This window comes from Perna viridis, chromosome 7 (genome assembly GCF_037379345.1).
Source record: "Perna viridis isolate PV_CMFRI_1.1 ecotype Kerala chromosome 7, ASM3737934v1, whole genome shotgun sequence".
NCBI classification, from domain to species: Eukaryota; Metazoa; Mollusca; class Bivalvia; order Mytilida; family Mytilidae; genus Perna; species Perna viridis.
Window position 1 is genome coordinate 37390168 of NC_142451.1, and position 27846 is coordinate 37418013.

Sequence of the window (27846 nt, forward strand, 5' to 3'; positions counted from 1 at the left end):
GGTATGTAACTACAAGTATGTGGTATGAAACTGAAAGGTCTCCAAAGATTAAGTTATAACTTTAGGTGTATTAAGCTGAATCCTTATATTAGTTGTCCTTTCAAACATTGAAGCAATAGTTAACGTTCAAATAAATGCATTGACGAATCAAAGAAATCTTTCGAAACGGATCCTACACATATACATGTCCAGAGAATTTTAAAAAGGGGAAAGAGGGGTCCAGATGGGTTCCAGAAAATATAATATACATTCTAGGCTATTATCTGCTCATTTTTGTCAGAAGTTTGTGAAATTTACGGAGTTTTACAAAAAGGGGGAGTCCACAGATGAAAAATCTGATAATGGAAGTATACGACTCCGTATTGACATACTTCGGAACAACGTGTTTGTAAGGATAGTCTAAATTCACCGGAGCAGATGTTAGTTCACATGTAGTACAAGTGACAAGACATCTTGACAACTACAAATGTATTTTAATATAAAAATTTATTTATACCAAATATATCAAAACGGCCTCGTAGCTAAAGGAGGTAGACCTGGGGTAAGGGACATAACTTCTTGAAATCAGTGATATGTATGTATTATATTCAGTTTTGGTTTATCAAAGCCTATCAAGCCTTTAGTCGAATCAGAAAGAAATCAATCGAAGTTACTTTGATGCTTGTGATTGATTGATTGATATAAAATGCTGAATACAAACGTTCCAGTTGTGTCCCTTACCTTAGGTCTACCTCCTTGATACATCAATTATAATTCTATGTTATTTACACCAATTAACTAATGCAATAAACAACTTTTACAGCGAACTAAATATACTGATTAATTTGGTTTGTATTAATATCGATCAAATTAAAAATAGTTGACCTCTAACCACCTATCAGCACCTGCATGTTTATTTCTAGCACTCACCCGAATAAACCAGTCGTTCAGTGTCGATATATTCAAGTTGCACATTTATTTAGACGCACAATGAACCATTTGATGTTTACCTAGAAATAAAAACTGAGATTATTAATAGTTAACAATCATACAGTTGAAATATAAAGAGGAATGCTGAGTACCAATTGGAAGAGCAGCCTTCAGATATTTTGTGCAGGCCCCTGTGGATCCTAATGTTTACAAGAAATGGAGTAGTTGCTCCAATTAAGAAACTTATAATAAAGAGAAGGCGTTTCAGGTTGTTATTTGCTGCTCAGTTTTTGACCATTTTTTACAAAAGGGTAACATAACCCCCAGAATCCCCTGATGTATTACCCGCTTCATCGTGTATTTGTATTACGTTTACCGCCTCGTGACATCGGAAGCCAGGAGATGACAAATTGCTTACAAATAAAGATAGAAGGTTTCATTTTAAATTCAAATGGTGTATACTGAGGTTCCTTAAATACGTTTTACTTTGGAGCGGGTAGTAAAGACTGATGACTAGGATAGGACTTTATTATATGTCAACAGTAGATACGTTTTACCCAAAGTTAATCCTGGCTAATCAAAGAAAAATATTAATCTCTTACACTTCTATAAACTGTCCGTAAAAACTATTTTCAACTGGTGTGTTTGAATTTTATAAATGTATTGAGTAAAAGCCTTTTTGCCCAGGGACTTTATAGTAAAAGTATTATATAGTCCCTGTGTTGGCTCAGTCTCAATAATTTTTTTTCAAGCAGAATGCAGAAAACGATACTTATTAAATATTAAAATGAACCACTCCAAATATTAATGTCACGGTCAGTACATTCTTTGTATTATCTGTCAAAATAAACAAAGTTAATATCACGTAAACTGTGCCATAATCAAAATGGCGACGAAAACATACCCAGGGAAAGTGGACGAGGACCATCCAGAATTGTTTGACCTACGAGTTATGCCAACCCAACCGACCGAACAAAAAGCCGGACAGCTTCCAGAAGGAATAATCAAGCAATTCTTCGAAGAGGTAAGTTTTGGAAAGCAAGCATTTATCAATTATAATTTTATTACCGCCAACCCTACTTATTCATCCAAATACTTTAGATCACATTATTTCAAGTTATGATATCCGCATAGGATAGCTGTTAAAATGCTGTCTGCTTTAACGAACAGAACTGTTTTTTTTTATTTTCAATTTAGGGATACGTCATAATAAAAGACTTCTTCCGACGAGAAGAGCTCGACCCAGTTAGAGATGCCATCGCAGATCTAGTTGAAGACTTAGCACAGAAGTTATTCAAGGCTGGTAAAATAGCAGGTAAAGATGTTTTTGTTTATAGCCCGTTGATCAATATACATGCAAAACATTGCTGGTGCATTTACACTTAAATTTTAGCTGTAGGGAATCGGATTATAAAATAAAATAGTTTGAGATTTAATTTCAAAACACGTTTTTTAACAACACTGTGAGAAGACGGATTAAAAGGGTTTGCATGCACCGCATGAAAATTATGTAGTTGAGTAGGCTTTTCAAAAAGCCAGTGATATTTCATTCGATAATTAAAAAAACCTCGCGGTTATAGACTTTGGACAAAAATGCGAAATATTATTCAAGTGATAATTTATTTTACAAAACTATTTCAGATTTATACAAAGAATATGGTCTGTTCCAACGTCTGATTAAGATTGATGGAGATTTCCCTGGAGCAAACGTTCTTCTACATAAAACAGGAGATCTACCACAGGTTCTGTTTATGGTTTCTCTGTTATATTACTTCCTTGTTTACACAAGCAAACACAGACACTACCTCTTATTAAGTCCAATTTTATGTTAAGAATAAAACAAATTGTGAAACTTGTTTCTTTAACATTTGTTTCAGTATGTGTATTTAAAGAGCGAGTAAATAAAACAATGTTCCATGACGTATTCTCATTTAATAATAGAAAATTTGGCAATTGAGTTGTGAGAGTACTCGGTAGGATCTAGGAGGGGCATGCCCCTCTAAGATGTAAGACATTTTTTAATATAATGGGTTAATTTTGGCACTTCTAGCGTTTTCTGACTTGGTTTTAAATTGGTTTTAAATTGCCAAAGGAAGTGCGAACCCAGACCACATTTTCGACAACCATGAATTCCATCTCAACATTATTTATTGATGCCTTTTACAATCATGAACAAAATGTACATGTAGTTATGCGTTTATAATGGAAATGCTATATGATTCAGAATACAAGATTATATATTGCAAACAACATTTTAAATTTATCTGTTTTGGAGCGTTTTATCTGGCCTATAATGTTCGAGTGTTTCTATCTCATCAAGTTGCGAAGGGAGTGCCTGTCCCCCGTAACACCGTTAAGAATACTCAAGAAGCTACATCCTTTAATGGACTTCGACCGAATTTGGTAATACAAACTCCTTTGATATCCAAGATTACAGATCAGATGTCAGGGATAGAAAATTATTCTGGTTACACGATTTATAAATCACTTATTCAGTAACAAATCACAAAGTGATAATTCATTATTTTAACTTTTTTTATCATTAAGTCGCCGAAACAAACTTTTGCGGCTTGTTTTTTTTCTGGACGTCAAGATGCCCGAGGAATTACTCATCCCAATCAAACACGCTCAGAGGGTGTTCATGCAATTTACGAAATCTTAAAATGGCTTCCGATTTCAAAATGGTCGCAAAAAAAACCCGAAAAATGAGAAAAAAAATCTATAAATCAGTTGTATGAAAATAATTTAAATAGTAGTTCTCGACTTAATGCCATCAAAGGCGTTTTTTTTAACCCGCAATTTTTTTCAAAATGGTTGCAAAAATCGGCACAATTTCAATATGATTGTTCGATTTTAGTGATAATTAATATTTAGGCTAAACATGGCCTTTTTCATTCAATGGTTGTGCCAGATTTTAATTGTCAGAAAGTCACAATTTTTTTCAAAATGGCCGCCGAAATCAGCAAAATGTAAACATCAATTTGTTTGATTTCGATAAAAATTGATATCTAGTGTTAATATCACTTTCTAAATTCAACGGCGACATCATATGTTGACTGAATGCGACTATTTGCAGGTTTAGGCAATTTTGTCTTTTGCTTGCAAATACAGTATTACTTATTATTATTATACCTTATTACTATTTCCGTCATCTTCCGCTTTTCGGACTATTAAAAACCGAAGACCGGTCTGCATTTAATTGTTTACTTCCGGGTACACGAAACGCTGTATAACAATGCAAAATCTTCTATTTTATGTTTTTTCTTAATATCTTTATCGTGTAGAAATAGATATTTGTCATTTTCATCGATATTTGTACCAAAAGATGTTTTGCCCTTAACACTGAACTCAACACTCTCTAAATTACTTACCTCCATGCTTTTGAATGGTAGATTAGGATACATTCTCGTGAAATAACGGGTTCACATGACGAGACTTGCATACCCTATAGTCCGGACGAATTCAGATTCCCCAACGAAATTTCAAAATGCTCTGTTTTGGATGAGACTTGGTTTACAGGTTGAAAAAGTATTTGAGGTTTCGATGCAATATATATTCACACGGAAGGCCAGACATTTCGCATAAACTTTAATTCCCTGTTGCATTTGAATTTTTTTAAACAGGCATTCAGAGATCTGTGGTCAAACGAGCGTTTGTTGAATGTTATAGAGCAACTGATAGGCCCAGACATTGCAGGGTCTCCGGTCTGGAATCTAAGGACCAAAACACCAAACAATGAAGCAACAGTTGTTCCATGGCATCAAGGTAAAATTAGGGGCGGATCAAGAAATTTGGGAAAGGGGTGTCCTATCCAGAAATTTAAAAAAAGAGGTTCCAGTCTATGGTTTGCTATTTACACAAAATCATATTTTCAGCCAAACTTCCAGTGGTTAATTCGTAGCAAAGATATAAGAAAATGCGTTTTTGATCAATTTCGATTATTGTATCTAAAAAAGTCGAAATTTTATAAAGTATATAACTAACCCTTGTCTTGAATTCATACCCTGTGTCACTTATATGTGTCACAAATTGCGTCTAAAATCAGTGTCATATTGGTTCATCGGATAAAGCATTGAGATAGGCTTAATACACACAGAGCGAAAATCAGGTCGAATTATGATTGAATAAATAGCCTATTATGTGGGAAATTCGTCATCTTCTTTGTTATGAGTTTTACCCATGGCGTGCAACATGTTGCCACAAACAGTAAATCTGAGATTTTTTCAGTGCTCACAGATTAAAAGTCATTTCTCTTACGGTGAATAAAAAGTTTTTTTTTCCATTTATAGAGGATGTATTGTTTAATAACAAATGAATTGATTTGAATTAAATTAAAACGAAAGACGTAAATTCATGCTTCATGAACAGAGTGTTGATGAGTCGCTACACTGGAATGGAACCGTTAAGTCAGTGAAAAATGTTATTTAGGGATCCACGAACATAGCCAAGTTAGAATAACAAAAATACTGTAATTCAATTTGTATTGTACATGAATATTGTACAAAACTATTCCTTTAGATGGTAAATCTACATGAAAAAAAAAGTACTTTTATAAATTATTAAATTTATTTCTTGAAATTATTAATTCGAATTGTCACGACGTTGATAATAAATACTGTCTTACTTGACAAGCTATTTACAATGGTAAGTAGCTCCAAAATCCCTTTTCTTGCCACACACCATCATCACAAAGCCAGGGCTTCTGTGCACACTTGTATCAAACCAATAGACAGAAACTCTGACATTGTGACGATGTACACGTTTCTTCTATTCACCCCTCAAAAATACCGCATAGAGGGCGTTCATTATGAAAAGTCTGTTTTTGTTATTTCTTTCAAAACTTTTAACTTCTATACTCACAAATGTCAAAGAGGGTCTGCAGTCCTACCACAACACTTGTTACTCCCGTAGTGGTGTTAATTCAGTGTGGATCCTGAAAAATTCGAAAGATCTTTTGGAGACAATTAGTTCAAGACTATTATCTGAATATAATAGCATTAAAACCTATGATTTTTCAACACTGTATACTTCTATTCCCCATACGCAGTTAAAATCCCGACTTAAAAACATTATACATCGTTGTTTTTCCAAAAAAGATGGTACACCTAGATACAGATATATAGTTCTAGGTAGAGATTCCTCATACTTTGTAAGAAATAACTTCAAATCATCTTCTAAATATACAGAGGAAGATGTTTACAAAATGCTAGAATATTTAATCGACAACATATTTGTCCAGTGTGGTGGACGCGGTTTTCAACAAACGGTCGGCATTCCAATGGGAACAAATTGTGCTCCTTTACTTGCTGACCTCTTCGTTCACTCTTATGAGGCTGATTTTATAGCTGATCTGATCAGAAAGAAAAAATATCGTTTGGCTAGATCCTTCAATCTCAGTTTCCGCTATATAGATGACGTATTATCTTTAAACAATCCTAATTTCGGGGATTTGATACATCGCATCTAACCCAAAGAACTTGAGATAAAGGATACTACAGACATTGTGAAGTCAGCCTAATATCTTGACCTACACTTAGAAATCGATGGTAAAGGAAAACTATTGACCAAACTTTACGACAAACGTGATGACTTTTCATTCAGAATTGTCAACTTTCCTTTCATCTGTGGCAACAATCCTTCAGCACCTGCATATGGAGTGTTCATATCACAGCTCATACGTTATGCCAGAGCTTGCCGAAACTACGCAGACTTTTTGTATCCGCTAGAACTCGAACAAATAGGCTTCTGGAACAGGGTTATGTTGCTACAAGATTGAAGTCATCACTACAGAAGTTTTATGGTCGTCATCATGAACTCGTGGATCGTTATGGTGTATCCATCTGCACCATGAAAACTGATTTATTCAACGGGCCATAGTTTTCCTTTCCTCGTTTGTCTACCCCGGACTTGACTTTTTATGAGCAACTCGGCGGGTGTTTCTAGAAAAGCAGAGGACGCTTACCCTACCGGTGCACCTGGTCCATGCTCCCAGTTTTTAGTGGAGTCCGAGTTACTCATTTGCTTTTGTTACTTTGTGTGTATAATTTTAGTTACTTTATGTTCTTTGTTGTGTATGTCTGTTTTCCATGTCTGGTCTTTGTCCCAGGATTATATTCTTTTGATTACCGCTATAACCTTGGTTCCCTTGATTACTCTTTTACGTTCAAACATTGATAAAACTCAGAAAGCGATATAGTTCAATGAATAATCAAGCAAATTCATTATGTAGCATTGTATAAACAGGAATGTATGTTAAGGATATAGTTTTGCATATTTTTCTTGAAGAATAATTTAGGCCCATGGTTTGCCCCCTCCCCTTTGGTAAATATCGCGATCCGCCATTGCACCCTTCTCTGTTTCCAATACTTTCACACACTAAATATCATTTCTGTCACATAGGGCGCAACCTCAAACTATTGTACTATATGTGTAACTACCTGTAAATGTATAAGGACTTGCGTGAATAGAATTCTGATGTACATTTGTAGTTCCACCCATAATTAATATATGCCTGCTTCACAAACTACTTTTTCACTAAGTAGTTAAATACCTCTCTATTTAAGAATCGGCCAAAATGTAAATAAGGTGTGGCATATGGAGAAAAAACGCAAATATTTAATGGCATTATCCAAGTATTTATACGTCATAACCTCTAGATATTAGCAACAAAGTGTTTGTAAAATTATTGATAGGTCAAATTTCGTTGAAATGCAAGTATGGAAAAATGACAATTTTTCTCTATATAAATAGTCAAAAAACAAATACGTCACAGATGATTCAGGATAAAGTTAAATAGCTATGTGATTGTTATATAGATGTAATGAAATATATTTGAGGCAAAGAGACCAACTGGAGAAAAATCATATGCCAATCATTGCCTGATTAATTTTCTTATACAGAATGGTCCTTAATACTTCCACTCATAACTCAAAATAAACATCTGTAACACCGCTTACTACGTTTGAATAGTCTCTAGCTCCTTGGCACGTTACTGGCTTCCAAACAACAAGTGGTCTTTATTACGAAAACACCAGACTCTCACCATTTACTACTCCGGAGTTCTACTTTGACTTATAAATGAAAGAACAGATCACTTATGTCTGCTCTCATCTCAATATTTTTTCCAGACAGTGCCTACTTTGACAACGAGTCGTACGAAGTATTCATACCAACCGCGTGGATACCTCTTCTGGATACCAATGAACTTAATGGTGGAATGGAGGTAAGTGGGGTGTCCGAGAAGTTGCAATGCAAGGAATGAAGCCTCGGTGTTTTACGTATTTTTAAATTTGGAATACTGCAAGATTTCATAGATAGGGTAGATAAAATATGATATTATTCGGGGTCAGACAAGTCTGACTACTGGGTTCGTGAATACCCTCGGGGACCTCAGGTCCACCAGCAGTAGTATCGATCCAGTGGTTCTTAAATATACTATGTTGAGTATTTTTTTGCGAGTATTGAGTCCGCAAATTCTTATACATGGTGAAAGTGACACTGTTCCATTACGTGTAGACACTAAGTAAATGTATTTGAAGTCCTGTTACTATTACATTACTGACTGAAGATAGCATACGTTTCAAATTCTTTTAGTATCTGATAAAAAACTAAATAAATGAAAACCACGGCTAAAACAATATCTCAAAAACACAAACCAGCCTAGAAAGCAAACTGTTACTTCTAAAAAACTGAATAAATATTATACAGTCTCTAGGGTAGGGTAAGTCTTTGTTATATTTGAATCATCTGCAAGTAAGTATTACTTAAAGCATCATTTAAAATAGTATCTAAGTAACACTTCTGGTAAGAATCATGCAAAATGTGATTCATGGTTGGAAAGTCTACATATTTCAATTTTGATATTAAAGTATTATAATTAATAGAAATTAAGTACCAGTTCACATAAAATTCAGACATGCCAATGGTAAAGTAATTCATGGTGTAGAAAAACACACCAAACAAAAGATGCTTATTAAATCTACATATTCTAATATACTTTCACATAACGATAATCATTTCTGTATTCAGATCTGTACTTTTTAGAAAATCATACATTCATCTCCCACTAAAATCATCCCAATGCAACCAAATCAAGAATGATAACTCTTATAATGTGCTAATTTCATGTACAAGAATAATTAATGGCACCAAGCTTATAGCAGTAATCAAAAGAATGTAGTCCAGGGACAAAGACCAGACAGGGAAAACAGACAAACACAACAAAGATCATTAAGTAACTAAAGTAATTAGATACAATGTAACAAAAGTAAATGAGCAACTCGTACTCCACTAAAACAGAGAGCATGGACTAGGTGCGACCATAAAACTTCTGTAGGGACTTTATAACCCTGTTCCAGAAACCTGCTACTTAATATTACAATATTTACAGATGGTAAAGAAAGCTCATTTAAAAGGAAGAGTAGCCAACCACCAGTGTTGCTATGGGAACACTTGGTATGTTATGATGGAGGAAGGAGAGATGGAAAAGTCACTGGGTTTGTTTTATAAGTCCTTTTCATTCACGGAATCTTCTGTTAATTCGGACAGACCACCTACATGGCAAAATAAGCCTCCTTTGTGCGCATGCTTACATAATGTACGTTATGTAGGAAATAAGATATTAATTAAGGTATATCCTATGTAGTGTAATGTAGTAGTCAGCCGAGAAACAGATGATATCTCTATTATATATATTAGTTGAATTAACGGTATACACCTGGTGGCATACATTTGGTGAAGCTTCCGTCTACCATGTCGACGCACTTGACCTTTTAGTGTATGCAATTTAACTATAGTGCGAGATAATTACATACATACATGTATGTGTTTTCTTTAACTCTTCCAGTCTAAAACTCTTGTTTATTAATCTGCATGTGATATGAAAATTATCTAGCATCCGTGGTGTATCTAAACTGTATAATAGTAATGCAGACCATGCTTGAGTTTCATAACTACTTTACTGTAGTTCATTTTTTTTTAAGATGTTGATTTTGAACATGATACAGAAAAATGTGTGATCCCGTATGGAGGAATGGTCCTTTTTAACAACTTAACACCTCATCGTAGGTTCGTTTGTTTATTAGCTTCTTTGTTGAGTTTTAAGTACGGAAACACTAAAATGTATCACAATCTAGCGTAAAATGTGAAAGGGGAGGCAATGGACTCTGAAAAAAAGCCATATGATATTTTGATATTGAATTTCTCTGGGAATGTGTTCTCTTTCTTACATAGACTTTTATATAACGTAAATCCAATGTTTAACAAACCTTGTTGATATGACAATCCAACTCATGAACTGTATCGATTATAATACTTTAATCAACCCACATTTTACCCTTAGAATAAGATATAATGGAAATAAACAGAACAACAGAGAATAACAAAACAAAAAAAAACAAAAACAAAAACAAAAAAAGAGCAAGTAATAAAAACGAAAACGCATGATGAAACGATACTTGAATTCGCGATCGTTTCTAAAATCGAATTGTTATATTCTACGAGGACACTATTCGCGATTGTTTATTTCTGTTTTTGCGTTACAGGTCTTAATGCGAAAAAAGCGAAAAATAACCTGCCGTGAAAATTTCACGGTTTACAGTCAGGGTTTGGTCTTAAAGTCTTGTACTACTTTAAATTAGTTTTTTTTTATATAAAAAGTTCGTTGAATTGCTTACTTTGGAAACTCATAATGAAGAGTCAATATAATTATATTTTAAAGCCTACCGAATATTTCTGATGACGTACGTTGGAGCCTAGATTTACGATGGCAGAAACCAAATGCTCCGTATGGGTTATGGAACCTAAAACACGGAGTCGTTATGCGGTCATCTAAGGACCCAAATTTGAAACCGGACTGGGAATCTTTTTGTGCTATCGACAGGAATCATGTACAAAAAGAATCAGTAAAGGACGTTATAGAGGTAAATGGATCGACGCCATATTTGTATTCTTCTGCAATGCTGCCCCATTTGTTGTCTCCTGCAGCCTCCAAGTTAAATTTAGTAGCGTCGATTTACATCTGCTAAATTTAAGGTGTTTACGGCAATCACAATTTAATATTTTACAAATCAAGGCCTCTAAGTATCACTAAGTACATGTGGTTGACCGCAATTCAGTATACTTCCCGGTCACTGCACTGTCCGGTGTCTAATGCAGACTTCTAAATCCGATTTTCTGAGCATGGGTTAAGAATTATTAAACTGTAAATGGAAAATGAACTTACAATCAATCGGAACTCCTCAGCCTTCCTATTTACACAATTTTTTTCAATCGTAACTACTCAGCCATTTCCGTTACACTAGAAAAGTAACATCAAATGCAGAATAGAGAATTTCTTCTTGAAAAAAATTGCTGGCATTGTAGTCATACGCGAATCAAAGTAGTTCTATCCTCTAGGTGGCGATAAAAATTTAGTTGGATAGCGCTAGAAATAAAGAACAACTCTTCCAAGAATTTTTCTAAGAAAAATTAAAGTGAACGTAAAAAATTCAACCATTTTAACTATAATTTTAGAATCGAATCGGTCAAATTCCAGACAGATCCATCCCCTAGGATACAAGAGCGCAATTATTTGTAATGCATTTTCCATAGGGTACCTATGTAGTTTGAAAATTAATTTCAAGAAAACAACACAAATTAGCAGAAAATGAGTTTCTGTTCCTAAAACTAGAAAAGCATACTTTTTATTTGCACAAAAAAAAAGTACATGGTCATGCGGCAAAAGTTGACCTAAATTTCAGTTGTTATGGACTCTTGAAAATTCAGCACAAAATACACTGCAAAAAAAATGAAGCACCTAGATTTCATTTATGAGAAATCATTTCAACCCTATAACATTTTATTAATTATTACCAAAATAAAATCAATCATAAATGGGTAAGCTTTGAAATGAAAATAAATTTCAAGCCATATCCAACCAATCAGGTACCACCTTGTATTCAGTACTCAGTACCATGTTGGGGTAAAAAAGTTCCCGGTAGAATGTAAACAAATAATTGCGCATTTGTATCCCCTAGTGTCTCTTAGGTTTCTTTTTTGTGTAACTAGAAAGGCTGAGGTGTTCCGATTGACAATTTTTTCGTGCAACGGAAATGTCAGAGTAGTTCCGAATGGCGTGACAATCCGCCCGGTTTAATAGTGTTATTGCAAAATTGCATATACTTGTATGTGTATACATTGCGTTGTCAGAGATTTATAAAGAACATTATGCATATGTGTTACTATGGCCAAGTAAAACAAAAGTTCCGTGTTAGTCATAAAATTATATGACATAATATCCCTACGCCTTGAAAAAGTTATGCAACATCACGCTGTTCATATACATCGAAATTGCATGTTCCATCTGAATATATGGTAACAAACATGCATTGCATTACAGGTACAGGATGATGAATTTGATACAACTATACAGGGTCCCTGGATGAAGAAATGGGAAATTGTTCATATGAATCCACATACAGAGAAACACGAAAAAATTGAACGGACAAAAAGCTAGTGTTCGCGTTGAACAGGAAGTGTTATACGTGTGTAGGATTGACCTAAGAATATTCCAGTGATATGTTTAAATGAACACATAGAATTGTACCCGATTTTTTAATAAAACACAAGTATAAAGGAAACTTGTGCATGATCATGGTGATAGCTCAATGACTTTATGCTTTATCATTTCATTTTGTATATCAGAGATGAGCGAGAAATAAAAAAAAATGGTCATGATGATATCTAAATGAGAATATACATGTATATGCCTTTTCATTTCTTATTTCATATTAGAGAAGAGTGTGCTATTTATTATTTTCAGTTAAAAAACAAATGATGATAGCTAAACGAGTGTATATGTACCTTATAACTTCTTGTTTCATAGCAATTCGTTTTAGTTAAAAATGGCCATGGTGATAGACCCAAGGGCAGTCAATATGTACAAAAGCAAATATTGCATAATGATTTTTATGATCCTATAATTATATATATTAACCTTTCTAGTAACCATTCTTGAATTGTATTGACTGGCTATTTCTAATGCTGGTAGATTTGGTGGTATTGTCACGTTTCAATATGTTATGAGCTAGCTTTCGATCAAGCTTTGGAATTTTTAATCGACAACATATTTGTCCAGTGTGGTGGACGTGTTTTTCAACAAACGGTCGGCATTCCAATGGGAGCAAATTGTGCTCCTTTACTTGCTGACCTATTTCTTCACTCTTATGAGGCTGACTTTATAGCTGATTTGGTACATCGCATCTACCCAAAAGAACTTGAGATAAAGGATACTACAGATATTGTGAAGTCAGCCTCATATCTTGACCTACACTTAGAAATCGATGGTAAAGGAAAACTATTGACCAAACTTTACGACAAACGTGATGACTTTTCATTCAGAATTGTCAACTTTCCTTTCATCTGTGGCAACATCCCTTCAGCACCTGCATATGGAGTGTTCATATCACAGCTCATACGTTATGCCAGAGCTTGCCGAAACTACGCAGACTTTTTGTATCCGCTAGAACTCGAACAAATAGGCTTCTGGAACAGGGTTATGTTGCTACAAGATTGAAGTCATCACTACAGAAGTTTTATGGTCGTCATCATGAACTCGTGGATCGTTATGGTGTATCCATCTGCACCATGAAAACTGATTTATTCAACGGGCCATAGTTTTCCTTTCCTCGTTTGTCTACCCCGGACTTGACTTTTTATGAGCAACTCGGCGGGTGTTTCTAGAAAAGCAGAGGACGCTTACCCTACCGGTGCACCTGGTCCATGCTCCCAGTTTTTAGTGGAGTCCGAGTTACTCATTTGCTTTTGTTACTTTGTGTGTATAATTTTAGTTACTTTATGTTCTTTGTTGTGTATGTCTGTTTTCCATGTCTGGTCTTTGTCCCAGGATTATATTCTTTTGATTACCGCTATAACCTTGGTTCCCTTGATTACTCTTTTACGTTCAAACATTGATAAAACTCAGAAAGCGATATAGTTCAATGAATAATCAAGCAAATTCATTATGTAGCATTGTATAAACAGGAATGTATGTTAAGGATATAGTTTTGCATATTTTTCTTGAAGAATAATTTAGGCCCATGGTTTGCCCCCTCCCCTTTGGTAAATATCGCGATCCGCCATTGCACCCTTCTCTGTTTCCAATACTTTCACACACTAAATATCATTTCTGTCACATAGGGCGCAACCTCAAACTATTGTACTATATGTGTAACTACCTGTAAATGTATAAGGACTTGCGTGAATAGAATTCTGATGTACATTTGTAGTTCCACCCATAATTAATATAATTAATATATGCCTGCTTCACAAACTACTTCTTCAATAAGTAGTTAAATACCTCTCTATTTAAGAATCGGCCAAAATGTAAATAAGGTGTGGCATATGAAGAAAAAACGCAAATATTTAATGGCATTATCTAAGTATCTATACGTCATAACCCCTAGATATTAGCAACAAAGTGTTTGTAAAATTATTGATAGGTCAAATTTCGTTGAAATGCAAGTATGGAAAAATGACAATTTTTCTCTATATAAGTAGTCAAAAAACAAATACGTCACAGATGATTCAGGATAAAGTTAAATAGCTATGTGATTGTTATATAGATGTAATGAAATATATTTGAGGCAAAGAGACCAACTGGAGAAAAATCATATGCCAATCATTGCCTGATTAATTTTCTTATACAGAATGGTCCTTAATACTTCCACTCATAACTCAAAATAAACATCTGTAACACCGCTTACTACGTTTGAATAGTCTCTAGCTCCTTGGCACTTTACTGGCTTCCAAACAACAAGTGGTCTTTATTACGAAAACACCAGACTCTCACCATTTACTACTCCGGAGTTCTACTTTGACTTATAAATGAAAGAACAGATCACTTATGTCTGCTCTCATCTCAATATTTTTTCCAGACAGTGCCTACTTTGACAACGAGTCGTACGAAGTATTCATACCAACCGCGTGGATACCTCTTCTGGATACCAATGAACTTAATGGTGGAATGGAGGTAAGTGGGGTGTCCGAGAAGTTGCAATGCAAGGAATGAAGCCTCGGTGTTTTACGTATTTTTAAATTTGGAATACTGCAAGATTTCATAGATAGGGTAGATAAAATATGATATTATTCGGGGTCAGACAAGTCTGACTACTGGGTTCGTGAATACCCTCGGGGACCTCAGGTCCACCAGCAGTAGTATCGATCCAGTGGTTCTTAAATATACTATGTTGAGTATTTTTTTGCGAGTATTGAGTCCGCAAATTCTTATACATGGTGAAAGTGACACTGTTCCATTACGTGTAGACACTAAGTAAATGTATTTGAAGTCCTGTTACTATTACATTACTGACTGAAGATAGCATACGTTTCAAATTCTTTTAGTATCTGATAAAAAACTAAATAAATGAAAACCACGGCTAAAACAATATCTCAAAAACACAAACCAGCCTAGAAAGCAAACTGTTACTTCTAAAAAAACTGAATAAATATTATACAGTCTCTAGGGTAGGGTAAGTCTTTGTTATATTTGAATCATCTGCAAGTAAGTATTACTTAAAGCATCATTTAAAATAGTATCTAAGTAACACTTCTGGTAAGAATCATGCAAAATGTGATTCATGGTTGGAAAGTCTACATATTTCAATTTTGATATTAAAGTATTATAATTAATAGAAATTAAGTACCAGTTCACATAAAATTCAGACATGCCAATAGTAAAGTAATTCATGGTGTAGAAAAACACACCAAACAAAAGATGCTTATTAAGTCTACATATTCTAATATACTTTCACATAACGATAATCATTTCTGTATTCAGATCTGTACTTTTTAGAAAATCATACATTCATCTCCCACTAAAATCATCCCAATGCAACCAAATCAAGAATGATAACTCTTATAATGTGCTAATTTCATGTACAAGAATAATTAATGGCACCAAGCTTATAGCAGTAATCAAAAGAATGTAGTCCAGGGACAAAGACCAGACAGGGAAAACAGACAAACACAACAAAGATCATTAAGTAACTAAAGTAATTAGATACAATGTAACAAAAGTAAATGAGCAACTCGGACTCCACTAAAACAGAGAGCATGGACTAGGTGCGACCATAAAACTTCTGTAGTGACTTTATAACCCTGTTCCAGAAACCTGCTACTTAATATTACAATATTTACAGATGGTAAAGAAAGCTCATTTAAAAGGAAGAGTAGCCAACCACCAGTGTTGCTATGGGAACACTTGGTATGTTATGATGGAGGAAGGAGAGATGGAAAAGTCACTGGGTTTGTTTTATAAGTCCTTTTCATTCACGGAATCTTCTGTTAATTCGGACAGAACACCTACATGGCAAAATAAGCCTCCTTTGTGCGCATGCTTACATAATGTACGTTATGTAGGAAATAAGATATTAATTAAGGTATATCCTATGTAGTGTAATGTAGTAGTCAGCCGAGAAACAGATTAATATCTCTATTATATATATTAGTTGAATTAACGGTATACACCTGGTGGCATACATTTGGTGAAGCTTCCGTCTACCATGTCGACGCACTTGACCTTTTAGTGTATGCAATTTAACTATAGTGCGAGATAATTACATACATACATGTATGTGTTTTCTTTAACTCTTCCAGTCTAAAACTCTTGTTTATTAATCTGCATGTGATATGAAAATTATCTAGCATCCGTGGTGTATCTAAACTGTATAATAGTAATGCAGACCATGCTTGAGTTTCATAACTACTTTACTGTAGTTCATTTTTTTTAAGATGTTGATTTTGAACATGATACAGAAAAATGTGTGATCCCGTATGGAGGAATGGTCCTTTTTAACAACTTAACACCTCATCGTAGGTTCGTTTGTTTATTAGCTTCTTTGTTGAGTTTTAAGTACGGAAACACTAAAATGTATCACAACCTAGCGTAAAATGTGAAAGGGGAGGCAATGGACTCTGAAAAAAAGCCATATGATATTTTGATATTGAATTTCTCTGGGAATGTGTTCTCTTTCTTACATAGACTTTTATATAACGTAAATCCAATGTTTAACAAACCTTGTTGATATGACAATCCAACTCATGAACTGTATCGATTATAATACTTTAATCAACCCACATTTTACCCTTAGAATAAGATATAATGGAAATAAACAGAACAACAGAGAATAACAAAACAAAAAAAAACAAAAAAACAAAAACAAAAAAAAGAGCAAGTAATAAAAACGAAAACGCATGATGAAACGATACTTGAATTCGCGATCGTTTCTAAAATCGAATTGTTATATTCTACGAGGACACTATTCGCGATTGTTTATTTCTGTTTTTGCGTTACAGGTCTTAATGCGAAAAAAGCGAAAAATAACCTGCCGTGAAAATTTCACGGTTTACAGTCAGGGTTTGGTCTTAAAGTCTTGTACTACTTTAAATTAGTTTTTTTTTATATAAAAAGTTCGTTGAATTGCTTACTTTGGAAACTCATAATGAAGAGTCAATATAATTATATTTTAAAGCCTACCGAATATTTCTGATGACGTACGTTGGAGCCTAGATTTACGATGGCAGAAACCAAATGCTCCGTATGGGTTATGGAACCTAAAACACGGAGTCGTTATGCGGTCATCTAAGGACCCAAATTTGAAACCGGACTGGGAATCTTTTTGTGCTATCGACAGGAATCATGTACAAAAAGAATCAGTAAAGGACGTTATAGAGGTAAATGGATCGACGCCATATTTGTATTCTTCTGCAATGCTGCCTCATTTGTTGTCTCCTGCAGCCTCCAAGTTAAATTTAGTAGCGTCGATTTACATCTGCTAAATTTAAGGTGTTTACGGCAATCACAATTTAATATTTTACAAATCAAGGCCTCTAAGTATCACTAAGTACATGTGGTTGACCGCAATTCAGTATACTTCCCGGTCACTGCACTGTCCGGTGTCTAATGCAGACTTCTAAATCCGATGGGTTAAGAATTATTAAACTGTAAATGGAAAATGAACTTACAATCAATCGGAACTCCTCAGCCTTCCTATTTACACAATTTTTTTCAATCGTAACTACTCAGCCATTTCCGTTACACTAGAAAAATAACATCAAATGCAGAATAGAGAATTTCTTCTTGAAAAAAATTGCTGGCATTGTAGTCATACGCGAATCAAAGTAGTTCTATCCTCTAGGTGGCGATAAAAATTTAGTTGGATAGCGCTAGAAATAAAGAACAACTCTTCCAAGAATTTTTCTAAGAAAAATTAAAGTGAACGTAAAAAATTCAACCATTTTAACTATAATTTTAGAATCGAATCGGTCAAATTCCAGACAGATCCATCCCCTAGGATACAAGAGCGCAATTATTTGTAATGCATTTTCCATAGGGTACCTATGTAGTTTGAAAATTAATTTCAAGAAAACAACACAAATTAGCAGAAAATGAGTTTCTGTTCCTAAAACTAGAAAAGCATACTTTTTATTTGCACAAAAAAAAAGTACATGGTCATGCGGCAAAAGTTGACCTAAATTTCAGTTGTTATGGACTCTTGAAAATTCAGCACAAAATACACTGCAAAAAAAATGAAGCACCTAGATTTCATTTATGAGAAATCATTTCAACCCTATAACATTTTATTAATTATTACCAAAATAAAATCAATCATAAATGGGTAAGCTTTGAAATGAAAATAAATTTCAAGCCATATCCAACCAATCAGGTACCACCTTGTATTCAGTACTCAGTACCATGTTGGGGTAAAAAAGTTCCCGGTAGAATGTAAACAAATAATTGCGCATTTGTATCCCCTAGTGTCTCTTAGGTTTCTTTTTTGTGTAACTAGAAAGGCTGAGGTGTTCCGATTGACAATTTTTTCGTGCAACGGAAATGTCAGAGTAGTTCCGAATGGCGTGACAATCCGCCCGGTTTAATAGTGTTATTGCAAAATTGCATATACTTGTATGTGTATACATTGCGTTGTCAGAGATTTATAAAGAACATTATGCATATGTGTTACTATGGCCAAGTAAAACAAAAGTTCCGTGTTAGTCATAAAATTATATGACATAATATCCCTACGCCTTGAAAAAGTTATGCAACATCACGCTGTTCATATACATCGAAATTGCATGTTCCATCTGAATATATGGTAACAAACATGCATTGCATTACAGGTACAGGATGATGAATTTGATACAACTATACAGGGTCCCTGGATGAAGAAATGGGAAATTGTTCATATGAATCCACATACAGAGAAACACGAAAAAATTGAACGGACAAAAAGCTAGTGTTCGCGTTGAACAGGAAGTGTTATACGTGTGTAGGATTGACCTAAGAATATTCCAGTGATATGTTTAAATGAACACATAGAATTGTACCCGATTTTTTAATAAAACACAAGTATAAAGGAAACTTGTGCATGATCATGGTGATAGCTCAATGACTTTATGCTTTATCATTTCATTTTGTATATCAGAGATGAGCGAGAAATAAAAAAAAATGGTCATGATGATATCTAAATGAGAATATACATGTATATGCCTTTTCATTTCTTATTTCATATTAGAGAAGAGTGTGCTATTTATTATTTTCAGTTAAAAAACAAATGATGATAGCTAAACGAGTGTATATGTACCTTATAACTTCTTGTTTCATAGCAATTCGTTTTAGTTAAAAATGGCCATGGTGATAGACTCAAGGGCAGTCAATATGTACAAAAGCAAATATTGCATAATGATTTTTATGATCCTATAATTATATATATTAACCTTTCTAGTAACCATTCTTGAATTGTATTGACTGGCTATTTCTAATGCTGGTAGATTTGGTGGTATTGTCACGTTTCAATATGTTATGAGCTAGCTTTCAATCAAGCTTTGGAATTTTTAATCGACAACATATTTGTCCAGTGTGGTGGACGTGTTTTTCAACAAACGGTCGGCATTCCAATGGGAGCAAATTGTGCTCCTTTACTTCCTGACCTATTTCGTCACTCTTATGAGGCTGACTTTATAGCTGATTTGATACATCGCATCTACCCAAAAGAACTTGAGATAAAGGATACTACAGATATTGTGAAGTCAGCCTCATATCTTGAACTACACTTAGAAATCGATGGTAACGGAAAACTATTGACCAAACTTTACGACAAACGTGATGACTTTTCATTCAGAATTGTCAACTTTCCTTTCATCTGTGGCAACATCCCTTCAGCACCTGCATATGGAGTGTTCATATCACAGCTCATACGTTATGCCAGAGCTTGCCGAAACTACGCAGACTTTTTGTATCCGCTAGAACTCGAACAAATAGGCTTCTGGAACAGGGTTATGTTGCTACAAGATTGAAGTCATCACTACAGAAGTTTTATGGTCGTCATCATGAACTCGTGGATCGTTATGGTGTATCCATCTGCACCATGAAAACTGATTTATTCAACGGGCCATAGTTTTCCTTTCCTCGTTTGTCTACCCCGGACTTGACTTTTTATGAGCAACTCGGCGGGTGTTTCTAGAAAAGCAGAGGACGCTTACCCTACCGGTGCACCTGGTCCATGCTCCCAGTTTTTAGTGGAGTCCGAGTTACTCATTTGCTTTTGTTACTTTGTGTGTATAATTTTAGTTACTTTATGTTCTTTGTTGTGTATGTCTGTTTTCCATGTCTGGTCTTTGTCCCAGGATTATATTCTTTTGATTACCGCTATAACCTTGGTTCCCTTGATTACTCTTTTACGTTCAAACATTGATAAAACTCAGAAAGCGATATAGTTCAATGAATAATCAAGCAAATTCATTATGTAGCATTGTATAAACAGGAATGTATGTTAAGGATATAGTTTTGCATATTTTTCTTGAAGAATAATTTAGGCCCATGGTTTGCCCCCTCCCCTTTGGTAAATATCGCGATCCGCCATTGCACCCTTCTCTGTTTCCAATACTTTCACACACTAAATATCATTTCTGTCACATAGGGCGCAACCTCAAACTATTGTACTATATGTGTAACTACCTGTAAATGTATAAGGACTTGCGTGAATAGAATTCTGATGTACATTTGTAGTTCCACCCATAATTAATATAATTAATATATGCCTGCTTCACAAACTACTTCTTCAATAAGTAGTTAAATACCTCTCTATTTAAGAATCGGCCAAAATGTAAATAAGGTGTGGCATATGAAGAAAAAACGCAAATATTTAATGGCATTATCTAAGTATTTATACGTCATAACCCCTAGATATTAGCAACAAAGTGTTTGTAAAATTATTGATAGGTCAAATTTCGTTGAAATGCAAGTATGGAAAAATGACAATTTTTCTCTATATAAGTAGTCAAAAAACAAATACGTCACAGATGATTCAGGATAAAGTTAAATAGCTATGTGATTGTTATATAGATGTAATGAAATATATTTGAGGCAAAGAGACCAACTGGAGAAAAATCATATGCCAATCATTGCCTGATTAATTTTCTTATACAGAATGGTCCTTAATACTTCCACTCATAACTCAAAATAAACATCTGTAACACCGCTTACTACGTTTGAATAGTCTCTAGCTCCTTGGCACGTTACTGGCTTCCAAACAACAAGTGGTCTTTATTACGAAAACACCAGACTCTCACCATTTACTACTCCGGAGTTCTACTTTGACTTATAAATGAAAGAACAGATCACTTATGTCTGCTCTCATCTCAATATTTTTTTCAGACAGTGCCTACTTTGACAACGAGTCGTACGAAGTATTCATACCAACCGCGTGGATACCTCTTCTGGATACCAATGAACTTAATGGTGGAATGGAGGTAAGTGGGGTGTCCGAGAAGTTGCAATGCAAGGAATGAAGCCTCGGTGTTTTACGTATTTTTAAATTTGGAATACTGCAAGATTTCATAGATAGGGTAGATAAAATATGATATTATTCGGGGTCAGACAAGTCTGACTACTGGGTTCGTGAATACCCTCGGGGACCTCAGGTCCACCAGCAGTAATATCGATCCAGTGGTTCTTAAATATACTATGTTGAGTATTTTTTTGCGAGTATTGAGTCCGCAAATTCTTATACATGGTGAAAGTGACACTGTTCCATTACGTGTAGACACTAAGTAAATGTATTTGAAGTCCTGTTACTATTACATTACTGACTGAAGATAGCATACGTTTCAAATTCTTTTAGTATCTGATAAAAAACTAAATAAATGAAAACCACGGCTAAAACAATATCTCAAAAACACAAACCAGCCTAGAAAGCAAACTGTTACTTCTAAAAAAACTGAATAAATATTATACAGTCTCTAGGGTAGGGTAAGTCTTTGTTATATTTGAATCATCTGCAAGTAAGTATTACTTAAAGCATCATTTAAAATAGTATCTAAGTAACACTTCTGGTAAGAATCATGCAAAATGTGATTCATGGTTGGAAAGTCTACATATTTCAATTTTGATATTAAAGTATTATAATTAATAGAAATTAAGTACCAGTACACATAAAATTCAGACATGCCAATGGTAAAGTAATTCATGGTGTAGAAAAACACACCAAACAAAAGATGCTTATTAAGTCTACATATTCTAATATACTTTCACATAACGATAATCATTTCTGTATTCAGATCTGTACTTTTTAGAAAATCATACATTCATCTCCCACTAAAATCATCCCAATGCAACCAAATCAAGAATGATAACTCTTATAATGTGCTAATTTCATGTACAAGAATAATTAATGGCACCAAGCTTATAGCAGTAATCAAAAGAATGTAGTCCAGGGACAAAGACCAGACAGGGAAAACAGACAAACACAACAAAGATCATTAAGTAACTAAAGTAATTAGATACAATGTAACAAAAGTAAATGAGCAACTCGGACTCCACTAAAACAGAGAGCATGGACTAGGTGCGACCATAAAACTTCTGTAGGGACTTTATAACCCTGTTCCAGAAACCTGCTACTTAATATTACAATATTTACAGATGGTAAAGAAAGCTCATTTAAAAGGAAGAGTAGCCAACCACCAGTGTTGCTATGGGAACACTTGGTATGTTATGATGGAGGAAGGAGAGATGGAAAAGTCACTGGGTTTGTTTTATAAGTCCTTTTCATTCACGGAATCTTCTGTTAATTCGGACAGACCACCTACATGGCAAAATAAGCCTCCTTTGTGCGCATGCTTACATAATGTACGTTATGTAGGAAATAAGATATTAATTAAGGTATATCCTATGTAGTGTAATGTAGTAGTCAGCCGAGAAACAGATTAATATCTCTATTATACATATTAGTTGAATTAACCGTATACACCTGGTGGCATACATTTGGTGAAGCTTCCGTCTACCATGTCGACGCACTTGACCTTTTAGTGTATGCAATTTAACTATAGTGCGAGATAATTACATACATACATGTATGTGTTTTCTTTAACTCTTCCAGTCTAAAACTCTTGTTTATTAATCTGCATGTGATATGAAAATTATCTAGCATCCGTGGTGTATCTAAACTGTATAATAGTAATGCAGACCATGCTTGAGTTTCATAACTACTTTACTGTAGTTCATTTTTTTTTAAGATGTTGATTTTGAACATGATACAGAAAAATGTGTGATCCCGTATGGAGGAATGGTCCTTTTTAACAACTTAACACCTCATCGTAGGTTCGTTTGTTTATTAGCTTCTTTGTTGAGTTTTAAGTACGGAAACACTAAAATGTATCACAACCTAGCGTAAAATGTGAAAGGGGAGGCAATGGACTCTGAAAAAAAGCCATATGATATTTTGATATTGAATTTCTCTGGGAATGTGTTCTCTTTCTTACATAGACTTTTATATAACGTAAATCTAATGTTTAACAAACCTTGTTGATATGACAATCCAACTCATGAACTGTATCGATTATAATACTTTAATCAACCCACATTTTACCCTTAGAATAAGATATAATGGAAATAAACAGAACAACAGAGAATAACAAAACAAAAAAAAACAAAAACAAAAACAAAAAAAGAGCAAGTAATAAAAACGAAAACGCATGATGAAACGATACTTGAATTCGCGATCGTTTCTAAAATCGAATTGTTATATTCTACGAGGACACTATTCGCGATTGTTTATTTCTGTTTTTGCGTTACAGGTCTTAATGCGAAAAAAGCGAAAAATAACCTGCCGTGAAAATTTCACGGTTTACAGTCAGGGTTTGGTCTTAAAGTCTTGTACTACTTTAAATTAGTTTTTTTTTATATAAAAAGTTCGTTGAATTGCTTACTTTGGAAACTCATAATGAAGAGTCAATATAATTATATTTTAAAGCCTACCGAATATTTCTGATGACGTACGTTGGAGCCTAGATTTACGATGGCAGAAACCAAATGCTCCGTATGGGTTATGGAACCTAAAACACGGAGTCGTTATGCGGTCATCTAAGGACCCAAATTTGAAACCGGACTGGGAATCTTTTTGTGCTATCGACAGGAATCATGTACAAAAAGAATCAGTAAAGGACGTTATAGAGGTAAATGGATCGACGCCATATTTGTATTCTTCTGCAATGCTGCCTCATTTGTTGTCTCCTGCAGCCTCCAAGTTAAATTTAGTAGCGTCGATTTACATCTGCTAAATTTAAGGTGTTTACGGCAATCACAATTTAATATTTTAAAAATCAAGGCCTCTAAGTATCACTAAGTACATGTGGTTGACCGCAATTCAGTATACTTCCCGGTCACTGCACTGTCCGGTGTCTAATGCAGACTTCTAAATCCGATGGGTTAAGAATTATTAAACTGTAAATGGAAAATGAACTTACAATCAATCGGAACTCCTCAGCCTTCCTATTTACACAATTTTTTTCAATCGTAACTACTCAGCCATTTCCGTTACACTAGAAAAATAACATCAAATGCAGAATAGAGAATTTCTTCTTGAAAAAAATTGCTGGCATTGTAGTCATACGCGAATCAAAGTAGTTCTATCCTCTAGGTGGCGATAAAAATTTAGTTGGATAGCGCTAGAAATAAAGAACAACTCTTCCAAGAATTTTTCTAAGAAAAATTAAAGTGAACGTAAAAAATTCAACCATTTTAACTATAATTTTAGAATCGAATCGGTCAAATTCCAGACAGATCCATCCCCTAGGATACAAGAGCGCAATTATTTGTAATGCATTTTCCATAGGGTACCTATGTAGTTTGAAAATTAATTTCAAGAAAACAACACAAATTAGCAGAAAATGAGTTTCTGTTCCTAAAACTAGAAAAGCATACTTTTTATTTGCACAAAAAAAAAGTACATGGTCATGCGGCAAAAGTTGACCTAAATTTCAGTTGTTATGGACTCTTGAAAATTCAGCACAAAATACACTGCAAAAAAAATGAAGCACCTAGATTTCATTTATGAGAAATCATTTCAACCCTATAACATTTTATTAATTATTACCAAAATAAAATCAATCATAAATGGGTAAGCTTTGAAATGAAAATAAATTTCAAGCCATATCCAACCAATCAGGTACCACCTTGTATTCAGTACTCAGTACCATGTTGGGGTAAAAAAGTTCCCGGTAGAATGTAAACAAATAATTGCGCATTTGTATCCCCTAGTGTCTCTTAGGTTTCTTTTTTGTGTAACTAGAAAGGCTGAGGTGTTCCGATTGACAATTTTTTCGTGCAACGGAAATGTCAGAGTAGTTCCGAATGGCGTGACAATCCGCCCGGTTTAATAGTGTTATTGCAAAATTGCATATACTTGTATGTGTATACATTGCGTTGTCAGAGATTTATAAAGAACATTATGCATATGTGTTACTATGGCCAAGTAAAACAAAAGTTCCGTGTTAGTCATAAAATTATATGACATAATATCCCTACGCCTTGAAAAAGTTATGCAACATCACGCTGTTCATATACATCGAAATTGCATGTTCCATCTGAATATATGGTAACAAACATGCATTGCATTACAGGTACAGGATGATGAATTTGATACAACTATACAGGGTCCCTGGATGAAGAAATGGGAAATTGTTCATATGAATCCACATACAGAGAAACACGAAAAAATTGAACGGACAAAAAGCTAGTGTTCGCGTTGAACAGGAAGTGTTATACGTGTGTAGGATTGACCTAAGAATATTCCAGTGATATGTTTAAATGAACACATAGAATTGTACCCGATTTTTTAATAAAACACAAGTATAAAGGAAACTTGTGCATGATCATGGTGATAGCTCAATGACTTTATGCTTTATCATTTCATTTTGTATATCAGAGATGAGCGAGAAATAAAAAAAAATGGTCATGATGATATCTAAATGAGAATATACATGTATATGCCTTTTCATTTCTTATTTCATATTAGAGAAGAGTGTGCTATTTATTATTTTCAGTTAAAAAACAAATGATGATAGCTAAACGAGTGTATATGTACCTTATAACTTCTTGTTTCATAGCAATTCGTTTTAGTTAAAAATGGCCATGGTGATAGACTCAAGGGCAGTCAATATGTACAAAAGCAAATATTGCATAATGATTTTTATGATCCTATAATTATATATATTAACCTTTCTAGTAACCATTCTTGAATTGTATTGACTGGCTATTTCTAATGCTGGTAGATTTGGTGGTATTGTCACGTTTCAATATGTTATGAGCTAGCTTTCAATCAAGCTTTGGAATTTTTAATCGACAACATATTTGTCCAGTGTGGTGGACGTGTTTTTCAACAAACGGTCGGCATTCCAATGGGAGCAAATTGTGCTCCTTTACTTCCTGACCTATTTCGTCACTCTTATGAGGCTGACTTTATAGCTGATTTGATACATCGCATCTACCCAAAAGAACTTGAGATAAAGGATACTACAGATATTGTGAAGTCAGCCTCATATCTTGAACTACACTTAGAAATCGATGGTAACGGAAAACTATTGACCAAACTTTACGACAAACGTGATGACTTTTCATTCAGAATTGTCAACTTTCCTTTCATCTGTGGCAACATCCCTTCAGCACCTGCATATGGAGTGTTCATATCACAGCTCATACGTTATGCCAGAGCTTGCCGAAACTACGCAGACTTTTTGTATCCGCTAGAACTCGAACAAATAGGCTTCTGGAACAGGGTTATGTTGCTACAAGATTGAAGTCATCACTACAGAAGTTTTATGGTCGTCATCATGAACTCGTGGATCGTTATGGTGTATCCATCTGCACCATGAAAACTGATTTATTCAACGGGCCATAGTTTTCCTTTCCTCGTTTGTCTACCCCGGACTTGACTTTTTATGAGCAACTCGGCGGGTGTTTCTAGAAAAGCAGAGGACGCTTACCCTACCGGTGCACCTGGTCCATGCTCCCAGTTTTTAGTGGAGTCCGAGTTACTCATTTGCTTTTGTTACTTTGTGTGTATAATTTTAGTTACTTTATGTTCTTTGTTGTGTATGTCTGTTTTCCATGTCTGGTCTTTGTCCCAGGATTATATTCTTTTGATTACCGCTATAACCTTGGTTCCCTTGATTACTCTTTTACGTTCAAACATTGATAAAACTCAGAAAGCGATATAGTTCAATGAATAATCAAGCAAATTCATTATGTAGCATTGTATAAACAGGAATGTATGTTAAGGATATAGTTTTGCATATTTTTCTTGAAGAATAATTTAGGCCCATGGTTTGCCCCCTCCCCTTTGGTAAATATCGCGATCCGCCATTGCACCCTTCTCTGTTTCCAATACTTTCACACACTAAATATCATTTCTGTCACATAGGGCGCAACCTCAAACTATTGTACTATATGTGTAACTACCTGTAAATGTATAAGGACTTGCGTGAATAGAATTCTGATGTACATTTGTAGTTCCACCCATAATTAATATAATTAATATATGCCTGCTTCACAAACTACTTCTTCAATAAGTAGTTAAATACCTCTCTATTTAAGAATCGGCCAAAATGTAAATAAGGTGTGGCATA

The 27846-nt window shown here is 34.5% G+C and overlaps 2 protein-coding genes across 3 annotated transcripts; both read left to right on the plus strand.

Annotated features, from left to right (window-relative positions):
• Positions 1-1758: 1758 nt before the first annotated feature.
• On the plus strand, positions 1759-26215 carry LOC148612544 (uncharacterized). Of its 2 annotated transcripts, none has more exons than XM_088594105.1 (9): positions 1759-1933; positions 2107-2224; positions 2551-2651; positions 4533-4674; positions 21602-21696; positions 22865-22970; positions 23458-23542; positions 24195-24396; positions 25843-26215. In XM_088594105.1, the coding sequence occupies exons 1-9, from the start codon at positions 1796-1798 to the stop codon at positions 25957-25959; spliced, it is 1104 nt and encodes a 367-aa protein (XP_088450231.1). In that variant the 5' UTR covers positions 1759-1795; the 3' UTR covers positions 25960-26215. The 2 variants fall into 2 exon arrangements, with proteins under 2 accessions (XP_088450231.1, XP_088450230.1); XM_088594104.1 differs by lacking the exons at positions 21602-21696; positions 22865-22970; positions 23458-23542; positions 24195-24396; positions 25843-26215 and adding exons at positions 8037-8131; positions 9299-9404; positions 9891-9975; positions 10628-10829; positions 12287-12659 and having other exon boundaries at positions 1762-1933.
• Positions 14760-19438, plus strand: LOC148612545 (uncharacterized). Its single transcript, XM_088594107.1, has 5 exons — positions 14760-14917; positions 16086-16191; positions 16678-16762; positions 17418-17619; positions 19066-19438. Exons 1-5 carry the CDS (start codon positions 14792-14794, stop codon positions 19180-19182), a joined length of 636 nt encoding a protein of 211 aa, XP_088450233.1. The 5' UTR covers positions 14760-14791; the 3' UTR covers positions 19183-19438.
• Positions 26216-27846: the final 1631 nt, after the last annotated feature.

Coding starts and splice junctions, on each gene's coding strand:
- LOC148612544 (XM_088594105.1), top strand. CDS start 1,796: ATGGCGACGAAAACATACCCAGGGAAAGTGGACGAGGACCATCCAGAA. Junction 21,697..22,864: donor AACTTAATGGTGGAATGGAG/GTAAGTGGGGTG, acceptor CAATATTTACAG/ATGGTAAAGAAAGCTCATTT. Junction 24,397..25,842: donor CAGTAAAGGACGTTATAGAG/GTAAATGGATCG, acceptor ATTGCATTACAG/GTACAGGATGATGAATTTGA.
- LOC148612545 (XM_088594107.1), top strand. CDS start 14,792: ATGTCTGCTCTCATCTCAATATTTTTTCCAGACAGTGCCTACTTTGAC. Junction 14,918..16,085: donor AACTTAATGGTGGAATGGAG/GTAAGTGGGGTG, acceptor CAATATTTACAG/ATGGTAAAGAAAGCTCATTT. Junction 16,192..16,677: donor AGAGATGGAAAAGTCACTGG/GTTTGTTTTATA, acceptor ATTTTTTTTAAG/ATGTTGATTTTGAACATGAT.